The 21806-nt window shown below is 41.2% G+C and overlaps 1 protein-coding gene across 1 annotated transcript; it reads left to right on the top strand.

Annotated features, from left to right (window-relative positions):
- Positions 1-15367: 15367 nt before the first annotated feature.
- On the top strand, positions 15368-16792 carry LOC311228519 (monocarboxylate transporter 10-like; the record flags this gene model as incomplete). Its single annotated transcript, XM_084314421.1, has 1 exon — positions 15368-16792. One exon carries the CDS (start codon positions 15368-15370, stop codon positions 16790-16792), a length of 1425 nt encoding a protein of 474 aa, XP_084170547.1.
- Between the last annotated feature and the right edge of the window lie 5014 nt (positions 16793-21806).

Genomic DNA, 21806 nt, shown 5'->3' with positions numbered 1-21806 from the left:
AACCGTTTGTCATAGAGAATCGCGAGAGACCCTCTCCCCCGTTGGCCGGCGGTGCACAGGCGTCACCCACACTTTCACAATTTCCCCCGCGCGGAATTGTCTAGTTATTTCAATATTTGCTGGAAATACATTGATACATCATTCAGTAACATTTTCAGAGCCTTATAACAAACATTATTACACTATTGTGACCAGTGGGATTAAATGTGTAATATACATTACATTGTATGTACATGTTATAACATGCATGTATTTATTTTCTATATATATTTTCTATATATATATTTTCAATTTTAACATTGCCATAATGTTGGAGAGGGCAACACAATGTTTTTGTAAGATAAATAGATGTATACTCTTTGAATAGAAATAAATATAAAGAGTTTGAAGTTGTAACACAATGTTTTTGTAAGATAAATAGTTTCGATGAAGAACAAAACCTCCTAAATGCATACAAAAAAAGGGGAAAACTTCATATCTGCACTTTGCGAGGCACTAATACCTGGTCGGTATTGTTAACATACGTGTAATATAGTCCAAAAACAGTGTATACAGTGTTTACAGTGTTATTGTACATTGCTAACATACAGATTATATATGTATACTCTTTGAATAGAAAAAAATAAAAGAGTTGTTTGAAGTTGATATAATGTGCTTGTGTAGTTATTTTTCTGTTAACTTATTCACATGGATTTTAAAACTGAACCTTAAGTTATAGTAACTGCAAATATTTGAGTTGATTAACTTAAAAATTTGAGTTGATTAACTTAAAAGAAATGAGGCATTAGATTGCCTCAATGTCTTTGAGTTCTGTTAACTTAATCACATGGATTTAAGGTTGAACCTTAAGTCACAGTAACTGAACATATTTGAGTTGCCTCTGTTGTATATTCATATATGAATATCCATTAATTACAGCACAGTAGTGAGGTTGCTAACTAGAGGAAGGGAAAGATCACAGTGTGATAGAAAGCATGGTCCTCATCTGAGCTCCCAAATTTAGCCAGTAGAGAATAAGTGTGTACAGCCAGACAACCAGCAGCTATGGTCCAATATTCATTTAATTGCAGCGTGGGCCGAGATTGGAATAATGCATTGGTTACACACAGGACACTTCAAACATAATACATGATTGTACAAAAGGATTTGATGCAGGTAAATCACAATAGCCCTCACAAGTTGGCTTTTCACATCAAAGACAGTATTGTACATAAATATTAGTCATGTTATGTTAATGAAATAAGACCATAGTACTCTACTCTTTGTCACCACATGATAAAACCTGGGCCTAAGATAGGCATCTTACTCTAGTTATCACATTATTCCATATACAGTTTCTACTCACATAGGGACAAAGTAGACCATGGTCGTGGTGGTGGTGGAGACCAGAACTCAGACCCCCTGGGTAACGGTGTGTGGCGGTGTCCTGAGCTGGCCTGCCTCTCTATTCTTATTGTTCCAATACTTATAGATTTCATGACCTCACTTTTCTTAACCTAGTTCCACCAATCACCAGTATCTAAACACAGGCAGTCCTCATTTGGTGTCTCCTGTTCGTATGTGTCTGTAACAGCCATGGGTAGCCCCCTCCTTTTTGGCCAGAGGGGGGGTTGGACTGTGGCCTCCTTTGAATGAATCAATCATGTTAACATTCCTTCATGCACCATTTTTGACTTTCCCACACATATGGTTCATGCAATGACCTATAGATCTCTAATATCACCCCAGTACAGTCATTGCTTCTAGGCTGATATCAAACATCATAGGAGCAGCACCAACCTTTATTTACCAGACTGAATCTTTATAATATAACTGTGATTTGAAGGAAATGGCTTTATTACTTCCAGTTTTGACATTCCTAAAATGGTATTCTTCTTTGTAAGTTATTCTTCTAATAGGTTACTATACTCTTGTTTTATTATTCCAACATTGTTTTTCATTTCTAAACTAATATAATGCAATTATGTTTCCTGTGACCTCTAATCTTGGTTAGCGCAGCTGTCTTTACTGCTGTAGTCACCGTTTTTCTGTGGTGTGTGACTGAGTAAACAATGTCGTCATGAGGTGTCGCCTGGTGGTGTTCAACTGATGAGGTCTGATGACTTCAGCCTTAATAGTGCTTGTGTTGAAAACATTAACCCAGTATAGTCAGTGCTTCTTAGGTTAATACTATTCAATTCACAAGAGCCATCCCAAAATCCCATCTACCAAACTGACACTTTGTATTTTCTGACCACATTACTCTGGTCTCACAGAGGCATTTCCGTTTTTGGTCTCTCTGCTGTGCTCAACTGTCACATGTCTAGGTGTTTGGTTTCCTGGGGGGGTTTGGAATGGCTTTTGTACAACTGTGTAAACAACCCTATAGGCTTGGCCTGCAGGTTTTCTCCAAAATGTGCTCTGAGAGTCTATGTAATACCTACTCTAACATTTTTGATTATGAAATTATGAAATTATGCAGTCAATGTTACCACATTCCTCCCTTTGACATTTTACTAATGTCATATTACAATTATCTTGACTTAATTTCTATACATACTAGCCATCCAATTTAACATAATAACAAAAATCATATTTTTTGAATTTTTCACAATTTTTCTTCTCAATTTTTTCCATTCTTCTTTGGTACATCTCATCAATTTTGGCCTTCTGGTCTTCTTCTTTTCTTTCCCACATTTCTCCTGACTATGGCCCCCTCCCGGGGAATCCAAATGACCCATTCATCCAGAACCCCAATTAACCTACTCTGCCTTAAATGAAACAGTGTTTACCACTCTTTCATCAGGCCTCGTCCTCTGGGCACGTTGAATATGCTAAAAACAATTAAAACAATTTAATCTAAACATTACACATTTAAAGTCTAATCAATCACAATTTTTTTTTTTTTAAATTACAGTATCCGTTTACATGATCTGGGGAGACAAGATCCATTAGTATCACAATTTTCCATTTTACATTCATTCTCTGAAATAATCCCTTCTTCCTGCTAATTCTTTCTTTAAGATAGTACAATCACGTCTGCATATTTAATTAATTGCTTCCCACCTATCCTCCCCCCTTTTATGACACATAACGGTCATAAACTTGCCACTTCTTGTTCCCTCAGCTCAGTTTTGGCAGAGGAAAGCAGAATTTCAACGAAAATTTCTTTTACCCATTCTCCTCACCCTGGCCATATCCTTACTTATGTGAATGCATCTATATCTGACCCTGCGTTGTGTTATTTATCCGCTCTCTGCTTGCGCCCTACCAAATCAATGTGCACAAGACAAAGCCCATCAGTATCTATCCAGTCTCGTCCCCGTCCCCGCAGTCCAACCACAACTCCCCAGAGAACCTTGTTTACACACTGTCAGCTCAGTCTTCAGACTGGCCCCGCCCCCCCCAGGCCAGGTCATCCCAGGTCCAGCCATTGATTATCTCATGACAACCCGTCGTCAGACGATTATAGCGTGGAAGTTCCTCCAAACCACATCTGTTCAGTTTTTACAACCTGGCCCCACCCGCATGGGGTTTGCACAGGCAGGGGTCTCTGTGTACAAGAATTCTCTCACCATCTTTGGACTGCAGTGTAACAGGGAAAAACGAAATCCTACGTCACTGCTTCTAATGAAATGTATTCATGTGTCCCCCATCGTCGATCTGCCTTCCCCCTCCCTTTTTCTGAGCTGTGGAAGACACAAGCACAGAGCAAACTTTTTACACAATATGTCAACATACTCAATAAGGGAAGCCATTAATTCCATATGCAAAAATCGTGGTGGCACTACTTAACTGTCATTGATTTGATCCAATGCATCCCTTCTTCCAACAGTCCTCTCCCCAGATCATTAACAAAAAAACATTTGGGAAGAAAAAGAGAAAAAAAAATCAAACAATTAACCAAATATTCAAATATAACACATCCTCCGACCACATGCCTTGCAATTTCTACATGCGAGACTCTCAACCATTCTCAAAATAGCAAAACAATGAAATAAAATATAAACCAGGTTTTCCAAAACCATCCATTCAATATCACATCCGCTTTGACCGTCCCCTTCACACATGTCAGTGACTTTGACACCTCTCAAGACTGAACAATCACCCCTACAGGTTCCTATTCAAACAGCTTTGAGTCCACACAACTACAGATCAAAACACTTAGAAAATAAACCTACAAATGTACATTCACGCTCACTCATACATACAAAAATTAAATTTAAATAAAAGTAGTATCTGTACCAAAATAAAACTTTAAACCTTGAATATGACCTAATCAAACGCTTTCACCCAATTTCTCATTGTCACAACCCATTCAATCCTGAACATCAGAGTTCTTAGAAAAGAAATAAAATCCAAAGCCAATCAAACCTCACAATTCAACATCATCCACACATCCTGAGCACAGGCTGTTACCTTAACCAAAACAAACTCTCATTTAAATGATATGAACTGAAATTAAAAAAAAATGACATCGCTCACTCCTTCACTCCTGCACCAAAATCCCTTTTATACATACTCAATAATCTCTCAACCACACAAAATAACCAACATCCTCTCTCATTCTCAGCCACACAGATCATCTCCCTTGTCCTTTCTTATCACACAATCTTCATTTTACGACATATACTTTCACCACACTCGTTAATCATTTCACATCCTTGACAAACAAAGGTTAGTTTGCTTCTCCCTCTTAACTTTTCTGCTCTCAACCTTTGGCTAATCCAGTACACACTTTCTTAACATACAGTCCTCACTGTATCTTCTACTCCTCACATCCAGAGGAAGTCTGGGAACCCCCTCAGCGATAGACCTCAAAACATACCCAGTGTCCTGAGAGCCAAAGCTAATCCTCCTAATCAAACAGGTAGCCCTCCAATGTAATTAACCTCATCCGAACTGGCTATCCTAATTCAATTACTGTGCTCACTCCTCCATCAGCTGTGTTCTGTATTAGCACGCTTCCTGTCTCAACCTCTCCCCCGTCATAAAAATAACTGTCATCACTTTACAACTGTCTTCTGCATCTTCACCTCTGACCTCTACTTCCCCTGCTTCTAACTGCCTAGCTCCATTCCGTCTCCCTGTTTGCAGCTGTACAACTGTACACTCCTATCTTCACCTCTGTGACCTCTCTCCTGTTGCGTCCAGTCTCACTCCCTGCTTGGCCCCCCTCGGGCCGTTTACTGCTTAGTAAAGATAGCCCGGGTCACTCTTTATGAGTTCCCGCGACCTTCCCTAAATTGCTTCACCACCCATCGACCCTCCTGAAATTCAACAAAAGGTTAGTCATTACACACACAAATCATTTATAATAACTGCTAAAACACAATCTTACATCAAAACAGCTACTAAACAAACCCCCTGTCACTATTATCCCACTGTGACCCAAGGATTCTGCCATCAATATAGATATAACATTCTAACAGTATTTCAACATAGCAATGCAACAAAATACATATATCAACAAGCCTACATCTAAAGATTTGCAGCAACATTATTCCAACAGTGTACCAAAATCTGACATCTTAACATCAATGTATATCCTATACAAGCATTTTCATTTTATCAAGCTATATTCTAAACTCCAGTCAAACACAACATCATTATTCTAAGCTCACAATTGTACATGTCACACAGATTAAAACAATTACTTTTTTAACACATCATTTAAGTAATAAAATTACAACCTAACTACCCCCCTTGGTAAGGACATACCCCTGTGTAAAACAACCTTGCTTCCCCCACAGACTTAATGTATATATTTTGTTCCCACCGTTAAATGATACATTTACCCAGAGTAGTTAAATTGTGTGTCTAACTTGGTCACAGGCAAACGAAATCATTCTCTACTGATAGACACACTGCAATGTTTTGCAGTATAAACCCCAAATTGATTTCCTCCCCAATGACTATCTCCCATAATCTACAACATCACACATGTACACACTTGTTTTGTGCAGTGCACACAGTATTTCCCTTCTCAATAAATAGCCACTGATAAGGTTAGTTTTGTGAAATTTTAACCTATTACCGGCAACGTCCATCAACTCATCATACATGTACATGTAAGCATCACTCATTTCATAAAAACATTATAGTGGTTAGTTCTCCTTCTTCCTCCTACCATACACACGTGACAAACCGATCCTACTGCATTCTACTTTGTAGAACATTTTTCCCATTTCAATTATTTCTCCCAAACTACCGTTTATCTGTGTATCATGTATGCAATAAAAGTTATGATGTATTTAAAACGGGTGAACAATTCCATGTTTTCCACTGTACTATTTTTAATCTATTACTCTCATTCCCCCCTGGTTAAAAATATACCCCTATGTATCAAAGACAACAACACAACCTACCCAGTTCAGCCGGTTTTATGAATCCCAGCTTAATTTATGGGCATGTATATTAAATCATCCACACTCTGACAACGTCCGCAGCCTATTCTCAACTTTCTCCCTTAAACCAACCACTGATAAGTCACCTATCTCTACCCCTGCGTACACATAGCAATAACAACCACAAACAGAACCACTCCCAGGTCATTTATATAACATAAAGCAAAAATATCCACACTTACCACGTCCCCCGAGCGAAAATAAACGAAACAGCGATCCGCACATGCGCAGTAGCGTCACCATAACGTTGCAACGACAACCAAAAATCTGCCACGACATTCATAAAAATGGCACGACATCCTACCGCGTCCAATACTACTCCCAAAACACCATTTCTCATACTCTAATCATCCCATATGTCGCCCGCAAACTCACAAAACAGCCGCATGCAAGCTAATAGCCTAGCCAACCTCCATGCGAGGTTCCATGCGATCCCGGAAGCCCCAAGTTATGCCACGTTCAAGATCCGTACATACATTCACTCCGCCCAGTACCAATCTAACAATAAACAATTTACACATGTCTAAATACCCACTTTAAAAGAACAAACTATTGTAAAAGAACTTAAAAACATTCTCATATACCAACGCCGTTACACAGATCAACATTAATCATTATCCTTATTCTAGTATGCTCTCCCGCTTGGCCCCGCCTGACCGAAATACACAGTATCAAACGCACCCCCAGCTCCGACGCTTCCAGTGACGTCATCGGCTCCAAAATCCCCGTTTCCTTTGATCTTTACTACATTACTTTTAGACCCCCACAGCCCCGATTTGAAAAATTTCAACGTACATTACACATCTCCTAGGTTCCATCACACATGTCATTCATTCAATTCACTCGACAACGCAACACAGCGTCCACACGTTAGTCGCGTTGCGCTCAGCTAATGCTGGCAGGACAGGGGTGTGGTTTCTCCCCGCTGCAGCCTTGGCCACCTGGTTCATAATAATACAAAAAATACCTTGACATTCACTCAGAGCTCCTAACATTCATCCATTCAAACACATATACTTAGCAAAATAATGTCTCATTCACAAGCATACCATTCATTTATGCACATTCATTCCTTCCAAACGCATTTCCTTGCTTCTTTTCACACAATATCCTCCTATGTTCTAATCCCCCGTGCAGTATTTACTTCCAAAGTGCTTCATATATCTACTGAGTCCGCGTTGCTATACCCCTGAGAAACCCACTCCATTCATGTATAGTAGCCCGTGAAAAGGTTTCAGCAGCGCCCTTTGTTGGCTTGTATCGGAGTGTTATATGGCCAAATCGTGTGTTCGACCGTACTCCCCGCCACCCATAGAGCCCCTTGCATTCCTCCACGCGGCTGATGTTCAACAGATATCGACCTTAGCCAATCTGAGCCTAAATGACGTCGGACTAGAAGTGGTAATACGCTTATGGAACGTCTTCCAAAGTCCATTACTCCGTCGCACCGATTCTAAGTGTGGTTTCTACAGCATTCTAGCCCGAACCCTTAACCTCTTCTCATCTCCCTGTTCTCTGTCTCTCTTCGCGGAACCAGGCTACCCCGTACTTCACCACGGTTCTCTTATTCTACTCTACACTCCGTTTTCTGTTCTCTTCGTGGAACCAGGCTACCCCTGTGCTACACCACGGTTTTCTCATTAAACTCTTTACCTTACCCTCTAATGAACCACTCCGTCACGCACAGTCCCACTTCCCGCTATCTGTGACTAATCTCCGTTCTACTGCTCCTACGCCGGTCCCCTCAAATATGACTAATAACTCTTCGTCGGCTGCCGCTCTTATATAATCTAAAAAAAATTCGCAAGTTTCATCCTCCTGCTCACAACGACATTGCACAAACACGCTGCTCGCATTCACTGTAATACAACTCAAAATAAGCAGGTTCAGTTTTGGACATCCTAATCTAACATCACCACCAGTCCTGTAAGCAAACAATACACATATCCACCCTGGGCCCTACTGTGGCTATACACGACCATCAATATTCCTATTCACCCCATGTCTCTCTCATCCTCCAGACAGCCTCTCACTCTGTACTGCAAATTTCCAACTTCCCGGTTCTTTTTCTGCATGCTCATTATGTGAACAAATCAGAACGGGTCTTAAAAACGGCACTAACTGTTGTATATTCATATATGAATATCCATTAATTACAGCACAGTAGTGAGGTTGCTAACTAGAGGAAGGGAAAGATCACAGTGTGATAGAAAGCATGGTCCTCATCTGAGCTCCCAAATTTAGCCAGTAGAGAATAAGTGTGTACAGCCAGACAACCAGCAGCTATGGTCCAATATTCATTTAATTGCAGCGTGGGCCGAGATTGGAATAATGCATTGGTTACACACAGGACACTTCAAACATAATACATGATTGTACAAAAGGATTTGATGCAGGTAAATCACAATAGCCCTCACAAGTTGGCTTTTCACATCAAAGACAGTATTGTACATAAATATTAGTCATGTTATGTTAATGAAATAAGACCATAGTACTCTACTCTTTGTCACCACATGATAAAACCTGGGCCTAAGATAGGCATCTTACTCTAGTTATCACATTATTCCATATACAGTTTCTACTCACATAGGGACAAAGTAGACCATGGTCGTGGTGGTGGTGGAGACCAGAACTCAGACCCCCTGGGTAACGGTGTGTGGCGGTGTCCTGAGCTGGCCTGCCTCTCTATTCTTATTGTTCCAATACTTATAGATTTCATGACCTCACTTTTCTTAACCTAGTTCCACCAATCACCAGTATCTAAACACAGGCAGTCCTCATTTGGTGTCTCCTGTTCGTATGTGTCTGTAACAGCCATGGGTAGCCCCCTCCTTTTTGGCCAGAGGGGGGGTTGGACTGTGGCCTCCTTTGAATGAATCAATCATGTTAACATTCCTTCATGCACCATTTTTGACTTTCCCACACATATGGTTCATGCAATGACCTATAGATCTCTAATATCACCCCAGTACAGTCATTGCTTCTAGGCTGATATCAAACATCATAGGAGCAGCACCAACCTTTATTTACCAGACTGAATCTTTATAATATAACTGTGATTTGAAGGAAATGGCTTTATTACTTCCAGTTTTGACATTCCTAAAATGGTATTCTTCTTTGTAAGTTATTCTTCTAATAGGTTACTATACTCTTGTTTTATTATTCCAACATTGTTTTTCATTTCTAAACTAATATAATGCAATTATGTTTCCTGTGACCTCTAATCTTGGTTAGCGCAGCTGTCTTTACTGCTGTAGTCACCGTTTTTCTGTGGTGTGTGACTGAGTAAACAATGTCGTCATGAGGTGTCGCCTGGTGGTGTTCAACTGATGAGGTCTGATGACTTCAGCCTTAATAGTGCTTGTGTTGAAAACATTAACCCAGTATAGTCAGTGCTTCTTAGGTTAATACTATTCAATTCACAAGAGCCATCCCAAAATCCCATCTACCAAACTGACACTTTGTATTTTCTGACCACATTACTCTGGTCTCACAGAGGCATTTCCGTTTTTGGTCTCTCTGCTGTGCTCAACTGTCACATGTCTAGGTGTTTGGTTTCCTGGGGGGGTTTGGAATGGCTTTTGTACAACTGTGTAAACAACCCTATAGGCTTGGCCTGCAGGTTTTCTCCAAAATGTGCTCTGAGAGTCTATGTAATACCTACTCTAACATTTTTGATTATGAAATTATGAAATTATGCAGTCAATGTTACCACACCTCCACTTGAGAACCTTAAGTCACAGTAACTGAATATATTTGAATTGCCTTAACTGAGAACTGTAAGTCACAGTAACTGAACATATTTGAGGTGACTCCACTAGAGAACCTTAAGTCACAGTAACTGAACATATTTGAACTGCCTTAACTGAGAACTGTAAGTCACAGTAACTGAATATATTTGAGTTGCCTCCACTAGAGAACCTTAAGTCACAGTAACTGAACATATTTGAACTGCCTTAACTGAGAACTGTAAGTCACAGTAACTGAACATATTTGAGTTGACACCACTTGAGAACCTTAAGTCACAGTAACTGAACATATTTGAATTGCCTTAACTGAGAACTGTAAGTCACAGTAACTGAACATATTTGAGGTGACTCCACTAGAGAACCTTAAGTCACAGTAACTGAACATATTTGAATTGCCTTAGCTGAGAACTGTAAGTCACAGTAACTGAACATATTTGAGTTGCCTCCACTTGAGAACCTTAAGTCACAGTAACTGAACATATTTGAACTGCCTTAACTGAGAACTGTAAGTCACAGTAACTGAACATATTTGAGTTGACTCCACTTGAGAACTGTAAGTCAGAGTAACTGACCATATTTGATTTGACTTAACTGAGAACCTTAAGTCACAGTAGCAGACCATATTTGAGTTGCCTTAACTGAGAATTGTAAGTCTTAGCCAACTGAAAACATTTGAGTTTATCAACTTAAAAAAATTGAGGCATGGGATTACGTCAATTTTTTTAAGTTCTGGAAACTTATTCGGTTTTACAGTGTGATGTCACAGTAGCTGTCATAATAGAACATTGTAGAACATTTGTGTTCTATATATATTCAACAATTCTCTCAAGAAGAAGAAGAAGAAGAAGAAGAAGAAGAAGAAGAAGAAGATCTCATTGTGCATCTTGCGACAAGATAGATAGACTGAAACCTGCATTTGTCAACCAAGGTGCCTTGCCTACCGTTTTGCTGTAGAACGGTGAGTGTCCACAACAGCTAGCTAGCTGTTCTACTTGAATACTGAATGTTAATATTGAATCAGACAATATTGAATACTGAATGTTAATATCAGACCATATTGTATGACAGTGAAGTTATTGAATCTTTTTGTAGTGTCTCTTTTCGGTGTTGCACTTTTTAGACGGTCCCTGGCTGCGCACTTGCCTCACAGCCGACTGCACATAGAGATCAATATTATTAAATGTACAGCTCCGAGGACGGCTCGTTTAGGTGAAAACAAGGTTGTAGCTCATTGTCTACCTTACTACGATAGGAAAGAGGTGTCATTTGTGTTTTAAAAACATTTAGCTTAAAAAATGAAGGTTCGAATGTCCGTTCGAAGAACCCTGACAAAGTTTGAATCCCAAAAACAGGCTTCGGGGACGCGTATATGCTAATACCAACGCATTTGTGCGATTTGCGAATCTGATTGGCCACTGACGTTTCTGGTCATGTGACATTTGCACCCAATAGCGTGACGAGCTGTGTCTTTGCCCATTTCCGCGTTGAACAGCCTGCAAACTACCTGGCGTTCTATCGCCATGCTCTTAAGACAAACTCTAACCTTAACCAACTTCGAAAGAGTGCCTAAGCTTAACCGTCGAAAGAACTTGCCGTCACGCTCTAAGACAAACTCTAACCTTAACACTTTCAGTGCCCAGCAGGGGGCGCACGATTTAGTGCTTGAATGCCCACCATCCACTTCAATGTTAGCGTTATCGCTTATCAATGACTCATTTTCCAGTCAACATTGTCCAAGCGGATTGTTTTTTTATCGGTTCATTTCCGTTTTATAGCATCTTGAAAAGCCCTCGTTTTCAAGGAAAATAAAAATATTCCATAATAAACGGAATATTCTAGAATACACAAAAACGTTCAAATTTGTCTGCCTATTTATGAATTGTTTTCAAATAAACGCTAGATTATCGATAGTATATGTGTACGTATGCACGCTGGGGCCGCAATCTGATATCTGATCTGATATATTTCCTGATCGCTCGCACAGCCAAACAGCCATATGACACATAGGGGAAAAGCTTATATCTCTGTGAAAACAGGTCTGATTATCCTAAGACTGGTAAAATAGATTCCTTAACTGAGATCAGATGGTATCCAAAAAGATTATTCCAATACCTGATCGCCATTCCAAAAATCTATCCTTTTATTGATCCAACCTATACTGTAAAACACATATTACATGCTGAGGCTCCACAATGACTGGGATCATCTCCGGTTGAGAAGTAAAATGTGGATTCCGGAAAAAAAAATTCTCATCCATTTTCATTGAGTCCATTCCAAAAGGGTGCATTACCATCTGGGAGACGATATGAGGCGCTTTTTTCACATCTGAGCTCCTGATGGGGCTGGTTTCCCAACGGTAGACTCGGTTGATGAAATATGAATTCAGATCGCTAATAAAAAAAAATCACGCTAATTGTCGTGCTGGGCATTCAGGGGGCGGACTGCTAACACGTGTTATGTCGTGGCTGGCATTCAAAGTGTTAACCAACTTCGAAAGAGTGCCTAAGCTTAACCGTCGAAAGAACTTGCCGTCACACGATTGGTGCACATGTCACATGACCAGAAACGTCAGTGGCCAATCGGATTCGCAAATCGCACAAATGCGTTGGTATTAGTATAGGCTTCGGGGACAGCCTTACCATACATATTATTTATTATTATTCAAATGGACTCAAACATGTTCCGTTGTGATGTCACAGTATGATGTCATAATAGAACATTCTAGAACATTTGTGATGTCACAGTATGTCAATAGAACATTCTAGAACATTTGTGATGGCACAGTATGATGTCATAATAGAACATTCTAGAACATTTGTGATGTCACAGTCTGATGTCATAATCAAACATTCTAGAACATTTGTGATGTCACAGTATGATGTCATAATCAAACATTCTAGAACATTTGTGATGTCACAGTATGATGTCATAATAGAACATTCTAGAACATTTGTGATGGCACAGTCTGATGTCATAATCAAACATTCTAGAACATTTGTGATGTCACAGTATGATGTCATAATCAAACATTCTAGGACATTTGTGATCTCACAGTATGATGTCATAATAGCACATTCTAGAACATTTGTGATGTCACAGTATGATATCATAATAGAACATTCTAGAACATTTGTGTCTATTCAACAATTCTCTCCAAGAGAGGAGATGATGTTTGTATTGTGATTGTATGACAAGAGGAGCAGAGAAGAAGGAGACAGAGACAATAGAAATGTGTTTTGAAGATGAGAAGAAGAAGAAGAAGAGGAGTGTAAACTTTCTCAAGTGTGGGCGAAGCAAGAATTGTGGAGGGCAGTAATACGCCACGATGCGTCTACACTGCCGGAAATTCCAAATAAGAAGAAGAAGAAGATCTCATTGTGCATCTTGAGACAGGATAGATAGATTGTCTATCCTACAACACATAGACTGAAACCTGCATTTGTCAACCAAGGTGCCTTGCCTACCGTTCTGCTGTGGAACGGTGAGTGTCCACAACAGCTAGCTAGCTGTTCTACTTGAATACAGACCAGGCTGCAGAAACAAATGAGTGGGGGGGCATACAATGTTCTCGGGGGGGGGGGGGGGGCACAATGGTTTTTCAACACAGGTTCCCTTTTATACGTTTCAGCTGGGACAACGCCGCTGTGGCTTGCTAAACTAAACAGCAGAGAGGCCATTGAAAAATCAAATTTCTCTCTGGAAAACTCCAACATTTTGGGAAATTAGCTTATTTAACATCTTCCCTGGAGTTAGACAAGAAGATACATACCTTTTTTGTCTCTGTGCATGCATTAGGCTTAGGGAACAGCCGCTCCGTTAGCGTAGCTTAGCTTCATCACTGGAAGTGGGGCAGAGTTGTAGCCTCAAGTTCCCTACAGTCACGAAATACACTCCAAATACAACTCCAAAACGTTCCTGTAAACATGTTGTGACCTGTGTATTTACCATGTGGAGAAATAAAAAATTATTGAATTAGACAATTACGTTTTCTAAGCAAATATACTCTGAACAATTTTTTGCCTAACCACTCCTCTCTGGGCGCAGTCAGTGATTTCAACATGAAGCCGTGTTTGTTGACATTCTCATTCATTCAAAGGATCCGAACCGATTGAAGTTTATGGATACCATGACTTAAAATCCTCTTACCTTGACGATTAAAAGCCTCCCCAATTTAGAAAACAGTATTCCAATGGCTGGTCTTGATAGGCTGCTAGCTAACGGAGCTAACCAACAAACACAGAACCGGGCAGACACTAAAGCAAATAACGAGAGCAATGACTTCCTATCTGGGGGGTTTCAAAATAAAAGAGCGACGTCTATAGCAGTGGTTCCCAAAGTCAGGGTCGCGACCCAAAGGTGGGCCGCGAGCAGCCACGGGAGGGCCGCAAGATGATTAAAAAAAATTAAAAATTAAATCCAAAAAAAAACCCCTTTTTTTTTTTTTTTTTTTTTTTAAGGCCACTGAACTTAGAAGCAGGCCAGGACAGTGTTTCTAGTTGTATTCTAAAATTCTATTCTATTGTATTCTAAAATGTGACTATATGGTTTTATATTAACTTAATAAATAAACAAAAACGAAAAATCGACTTATTTCAACGAACATTTCAAACTAAATAACAGATTATGCACATAAAACGCTGAAAACAACCGAAGCAATAATAGTATTTTAATGAGGCTATTATTATTATCATTATTATTTTGCAACAAGTTAGCCCTCTCATAAATAGCACATATAAATGAATAACTAACTTGAACTAACTTAATAGGATTGAAGTGATATTTGGCTTAAAAAATCGGTCGGCAGGCAAAAAAAAAAGAAAAAAAAGCCTGACGATGTGCATTGGGCCGCGGCTCTCTGACGCCTTATTTTCTGGGTCCCGGCCTGAAAAGTTTGGGAACCCCTGGTCTATAGCAGCGGAATACGTTTATTTTGTACATTATCTAACGTTAACACAAACCTAAACTAACTTTAGGTTAGTTGTAACGTTAGTTTAGGTTCGTGTTAACGTTAGATAATGTACAAAATAAACGCTTTGCTCCGATAATATGGATGTATGTTGTTATTGTTTGAGCTGTGATTTATTGTTTCATGTATGTGTTTCACAGTTCTCACGGTTCGGATTGAAATAAATCCAATCAGTAATATCAAGAACGTGTTGCTGTCATCATTGCAAGTAGAGGGAGTTACAGTGAGAACTTACCTGCTCCAGAAGACAGCACTAGAGAGCAGTGATGGACGAGACGCGCCTAGAAGAAGAGACAGAGGAGAAGAAGGAGAATGGTGGTGAAACCAAGGTACCCGTCTGGGAGCCGGCCACTGGGGCTCCTGAGGAGGCAGCAGAGTTTGTGCCCCCCGAGGGAGGCTGGGGCTGGGTCGTCATGCTGGCTGCCATGTGGTGTGACGGCTCGGTGTTTATGATACAAAACACCTTTGGCATCCTTTTCTTGTCTCTCATCAAAGAATTTGGCACCGAAGATGATGCCAACCAGCGATCCAGAACAGCCTTGGTGGGCTCTCTCTCCATGGGCATGATCTTGTTCTGCTCTCCCATCGCCAGTGTGTTCACAGACATCCTGGGCTGCAGAGTGACAGCAGTGGGCGGGGCCGCCATGGCCCTGGTGGGCCTCCTGGCCAGCTCCTTTGTCAAGTCCCTCGGTGCCCTGTACTTCACCTATGGCATCGTGTTTGGCTGCGGCTGCTCCTTTGCCTACCAGCCCAGCCTGGTGATCCTCCCCCACTACTTCAAGAAGCGCCTGGGCCTAGTGAGCGGCATCGTGGCGACCGGCGGCAACGTGTTCACCATCATGGTGGCCTTCCTGCTCCCCCTCCTGCTGGACAGCGTGGGTCTCCAGAACACCATGCGTGTCCTCAGCATCTTCATGTTCGTGCTCATGCTGGCCGGGTTCACCTACACGCCCCTGCGGCCCAACAAGCCCATCGGTGAGATCTTCAACTTCCGCAACATCTGGAGGTCCCTGGGATACCGCATCTGGGTGTTCGGCATACCCGCCGCCCTCTTCGGCTACTTTGTGCCTTACGTTCACCTGATGAAACACGTGGAGGAGCGCTTCGGGACGAACGCCAACAAGGAGGTTCTTCTCATGTGTATCGGCATAACGTCCACAGTGGGCAACCTCATCTTCGGCAGGGTGGCAGACTACGTCCAGGGTGTCAACAAAGTCTATCTACAGGTGTCCTCCTTGTTCGTGATCGGCCTGATGTCCATGATGATCCCCCTCTGTCACGTCTTTGGCGGCCTGATCGCTGTGTGCCTGCTGATGGGGCTGTTCGACGGCTGCTTGAGCGGCATCATGGCGCCCATCATCTTTGAGTTGGTGGGCTCCAATGACTTTTCACAGGCCATCGGCTTCATGCTCGGCATAATGTCCGTGCCCATGACCGTGGGACCTCTCATCGCAGGTTACCTGGGAGACAGGTTGGGGAGCTACGACGTGGCCTTCTACCTGGCAGGTATCCCCCCCATCATCGGAGGAGCCGTGCTGTGTCTGATACCCTGGGTGGAGGCGAGGCGCAAGAGGAGTGAGAAGGAGGAGGCTCTCAAGAAAGGAGAGGAGACGACCCAGGAAATGCTAGACTACGAGAAGCCTCAGGGAGACGCACCTTTCAAGGGCGGAGACCCCGAATCTGTCTTATAGGCCAGCGGTTCTCAACTAGGGTGCCGCAGAGAGCTGCCAGGGGTGCCTTGAGATTATTATTATTATTATTTTTTTAATTATTTTTGGATTACAGAAAATTATCATTAAAGTGCTATTTGTTGCAGCTGCACTGTTTCCCATGAGAATACCATATTTGGATAAGTTTGACCATTTCTCAAAATCTGAAAATCATTATTTAATAAAACACAGAAAAGGGTCACCAAGTTACTCTGGATAAAAAAAAAACTTTACAGACAACATTGAGACAAAGCTTAATATAAGGCCAAGTTGAGCCTTGAGGATGACAAGCGTGTTGCCTTGTCAAAGATCTCCCCACGTATTGACCGTATTATTAGCCAGCAGCAGCAGACCTCGCATTGAGCTAGAAATGTCCACTGAGTGAACAAGTGCTTATTTTCTGTATTTATTTATATTTTTAGAGAAATGGTAACTTGGTGATCCTTTTCTGTATTTAAAAAAAATACATGATTTTCTGTTTTTGAGAAATGGTCACACTTATCCAAATATGCTATTTTTATGGAGAAGTGTGCAGCTGCAACAGATAGCAGTTTAGTGATAATTTTCTGTAATTTTATTTAAAGAAATATGCTATTTGATTTATTACTACAAGCAGTGTAATGTCAACAGTACTAAGCCATTTAGACCTGAAACACCTGTTAATAATGCATTATATAGCCTGCACACAAATGTGTTTCCCGGTTTCTTAAATAAACATTATTTTGAAAACAAGCACTTTTGTCATCATTGTAGCAAAAAAGACAGGAGCGGAAAAGTCTATATCGTATGTAGGGGTCCCCTTGAATATTTTATTGAACACAGGGGTGCCTTGGCAGCAGAAAGGTTGAGAACCCCTGTCTAGGCTGCGGTTAGACACAGGGGTATTTTCGTTTTGTTTTCAAGATCAGTTTCGCTTTCCAGAGTGCAACATAGTGGCAGGCGAGTTAGACATTTGTTTTGCGACCTGAGCACTTTCGTTTTGTCAGAACGAGGCGTGGTCAGACCGCAACGGATCGCGTCTCGAATTCAGCACTGAGCATGCGCAGGGAGGTAGTTACCTTGGATGTGCCAATACACTTCCTGCAAAAAAATCAACAAGCCACCATCTTTAAATGCCTCCGTGAGCCATTTAGCCAATGTAGCATTTCTTTTTCAGCAAAGAAAGTGCAATAAAAGTGCAATAAACAAAACGGATACATTCACTGTGTGTTCTGCCTCTCATTTGTTGATGAAACAAAACTAACACAATTGACCACCAAGAGCGGATAGTTTAGTCTCACAAAAAGATCGCCGATTTTGTTAGCTTACATGCTAACGCGATAGGGATATGCCATTATAACAGTATAGCATTGTGGCTAGCAGCTAACGTTAGCTCATGTTAGCCAGCCAGCACCAAACTGATGATATCAGGAGCTATCAGTAGCTAGATAACATTAGACAACGCCTCATGTATTAAACAAAGGTGAATAGATGACTGGGCCATTTTGTTTAATGCTTGTTAAGATTGAAAGAGGAGCTCTGAGCTAACAGGGTCTGGTAGCTAACGTTAGCTCACGTTAGCCAGCTGCTCATGCAATCGTTAATGCTAGCAGAATGAATGGATGTAAACTTTATTTAACATATTGCAGAATGGGTACAATACAATACGGCTCAATACAAACAATTGTTAAGGGAATGCAGACTGTTGTAGCTTGGACTGGGGTCCTTATAACAATAACTTGACAACACATGGTAGCTGCAGCTATTTGGGACAGCTCTGTCGTCACCGGACGTTGGTGAGGGCACGCAGATGTCGGTATCTACTGCGCATGGGCGTTGAGCAACAACGGCTCCGCGCAGATTACACGACACGTTGTCGGCGAGTTTTGGCGAGTATCCAAAACGGAAACACAATTTCAGCGTTGTCAGTAGGGCAACGCGTTTTCCTGCCAAAGCGGCATTTCTATTTAACTGGGACAGCAAACGTATTCATTCAGCAACAAAACAAAAACAAAAACACCTAGTCTAACCATGGCCTAAGTCTCTGCCACAAACAAACTAAAAAACAAAAACACACAGAGGAGACTGCTGACGAGAATATTTTATGATACAAGTATCCTCCCGGAGTCCCGGGGGCTCGGAGGATAGTTCTTGTAACTGCCTCCGTGTTCAAGTTTAAGTTAAGTATGATGTCATAGACTATGTCAAATGTCATGACTCATAGTAGAATCAGCTGGCTTGTTCGCCATCCGCCAGGGACACCGCAGATATATATTCCTTTACTGCGAATTGAGACAGAGCGTCCCAAAAATGATTCCAGGCCGCTATTTCTTTACCAACGGATTTCCAGTTCCAACTGGTTCATGCGTCGGCTACACGCTGCTTTAATAACACTGCATTATCGAGACAGCGCCCCTATGTATGACTTTGAGGATCTGGCAATGAATTCCAAGAGTAGGGTAAATCTGCAGTGCCGGCACTGTGTAGTAGCGAGTCACAGTGCTGGCCGCCAGGCTGCGCAGTTGCAGCGGTTTGGAAAACATGGGGGGGACAAATACTGCATTCTGAAATCATGCGGGGGACATTTTCCAGGGACCCCCCCGCAAATTACGCCCCTGAGTGGAAGAGACACAGACACACACTGCCACACACAGACACACACAGAGACACACACTGCCAATAGTGTCTCTCTGCGTTCGCTTGACTAATGTGATGTAATACTCAGCGGGACTCTGAACAGACATGTGATATAATTTGTCTCAGTTTAAAACAAGTCACAATACTGTGTGTTCTGGTCAGTATAATTCATCATGTTAAAACAAGTCACAGAGCTGTTTGTTCTGGTCAGTATAATTCATCATGTTAAAACAAGTCACAGAGCTGTTTGTTCTGGTCAGTATAATTCATCATGTTAAAACAAGTCAATACTGTTTGTTCTGGTCAGTATAATTCATCATGTTAAAACAAGTCAATACTGTTTGTTCTGGTCAGTATAATTCATCATGTTAAAACAAGTCACACAGCTGTTTGTTCTGGTCAGTATAATTCATCATGTTAAAACAAGTCACAGTACTGTTTGTTCTGGTCAGTATAATTCATCATGTTAAAACAAGTCACAGAGCTGTTTGTTCTGGTCAGTATAATTCATCATATTAAAACAAGTCACAGAGCTGTTTGTTCTGGTCAGTATAATTCATCATATTAAAACAAGTCACAGAGCTGTTTGTTCTGGTCAGTATAATTCATCATGTTAAAACAAGTCACAGTACTGTTTGTTCTGGTCAGTATAATTCATCATGTTAAAACAAGTCACAGTACTGTTTGTTCTGGTCAGTATAATTCATCATATTAACTGTCAACGTTGCATCACTTCACTTACAGCGTCTTCTTCGTCACACAGTAAAGTGAGAAGTCAGTTTGGCTTCAGTTTGAAACGGTGCTAATTTTGAATCACAACAATCATCGGAGCGTGTGCCTCAGCGTATTTAGACCACTTTTACTGGGGCACGTGCCCCACTATTGATCAGCTGTGCCCCAGTAAAAATGTCCCCAGAAAAAAGAAAAAAAAATACATAGTAGGTGTTTCGCAGTACCGATAATGGAACGTTTGTCCCGCGTCCCGCTGCAACAGAACAATGTCCCACATTTTAAAGATCATGGTAAAAACAATAATAATTATGTTTTAAATGTTGTTCATTTAATGCAACATCTGTGTCAAAAACCAATGCGCAGCCGAGCAGCTCGAGCTGTCAGTGTGGCGTGCAGGTGCGTGATGACGCATGTTTTATGTAGACAGTGGCATCAGTGAAGTGGAGAAGAAAGATCGCCGAAAACGATAAAAGTTAAGCTAGCTAAACAAAACGAGAAAATGGAGGCAACTCCTAAGAAAAAAAGACTTTGCTCATACAACAGAGACTGGGAGAAGAAATATACATGGCTGAGATCTGTTTCAGACGATCCCCAGAAGGACGAGTGCAGGATTTGTCGCGGGGGCTTCACCTTCACCCAGGTCGGGGGCTTCACCTTCACCCAGGTCGGGGGCTTCACCTTCACCCAGGTCGGTGGACTGGGACCTGATTTCAATGTTTACTAATAGAAGTGAGACTCATTGGGCTTGGCTCATTTTCTGTGAAGAGCATATAAAATAACACATTTTCATTGGGTGCACTATACACTGGACCCGAACGTGTGGAAATTGTAGGTGAAAACAAATAAATTCACTGTCTGCCCCCACCTTGTTTCATTAATACTGTTTTACATTTTTTATCACACAAAACAAATAGCACTTGTATTTATAAATGTGATCTAGCTGAGATAAATGGCTAATATTAACCATACTGTTTATGCTGTCTATATTGGTTGTAATTGAGATAACAGTTAACATATGTTAAGTATTAAGTATTTTTACATAAATGGTTATGGCTTTATTGTTTTAAAATCCCAATAATGTTGTGGTCTCTTTTTTGCATGTTCGACGGAAGAAAGTCATTGTCAAATGACTATAGTATTGTCTCCATAGCTATAATATAGAATATAGATAGCTCTACAAACAAGGTGACTCACTCCTATCTTTAAAGCGTGGCATAGATAGAACTGGACCCAGCTAATCCCTGGCGCTGAATGAGTTAAGGGGATGCAGACCAGAGAAAGACTTTTGTCTTGTTTACATCAGGGTCCCTCATTTTCAATTCATCATGACATTTATCAGGACATTTATTATGGGGCCAGTTTTGAATTGCAGTCTCCCGTAGGTGCTCTTTGAGAGCAATTTTGAAGGAGGGTAGGGATTCACATTATTTTACGGCTGTGGCTAGGGCGTTCCACATTGTTGTGGAATATTTGCGAAACGTGTTTAGTCCCTTGTTTGAGCCGAATCTGGGTTGATGTGGTGTTGTGGTCGTGGAATTCACTGACCTTTGCGAAGTATTTCGACATGTACATGGGTATCTTAGTGGTGTAGTCGTGTATCTTGTAGACCAGGCCCATTGCAAGTTTCTGTACTCTGTCGTCTACTCTA

The sequence above is a fragment of the Notolepis coatsorum genome (genome assembly GCF_963971535.1).
Source record: "Notolepis coatsorum genome assembly, chromosome: 5".
NCBI lineage: Eukaryota > Metazoa > Chordata > Actinopteri > Aulopiformes > Paralepididae > Notolepis > Notolepis coatsorum.
This window is presented reverse-complemented; position numbering and strand designations above follow the sequence as displayed.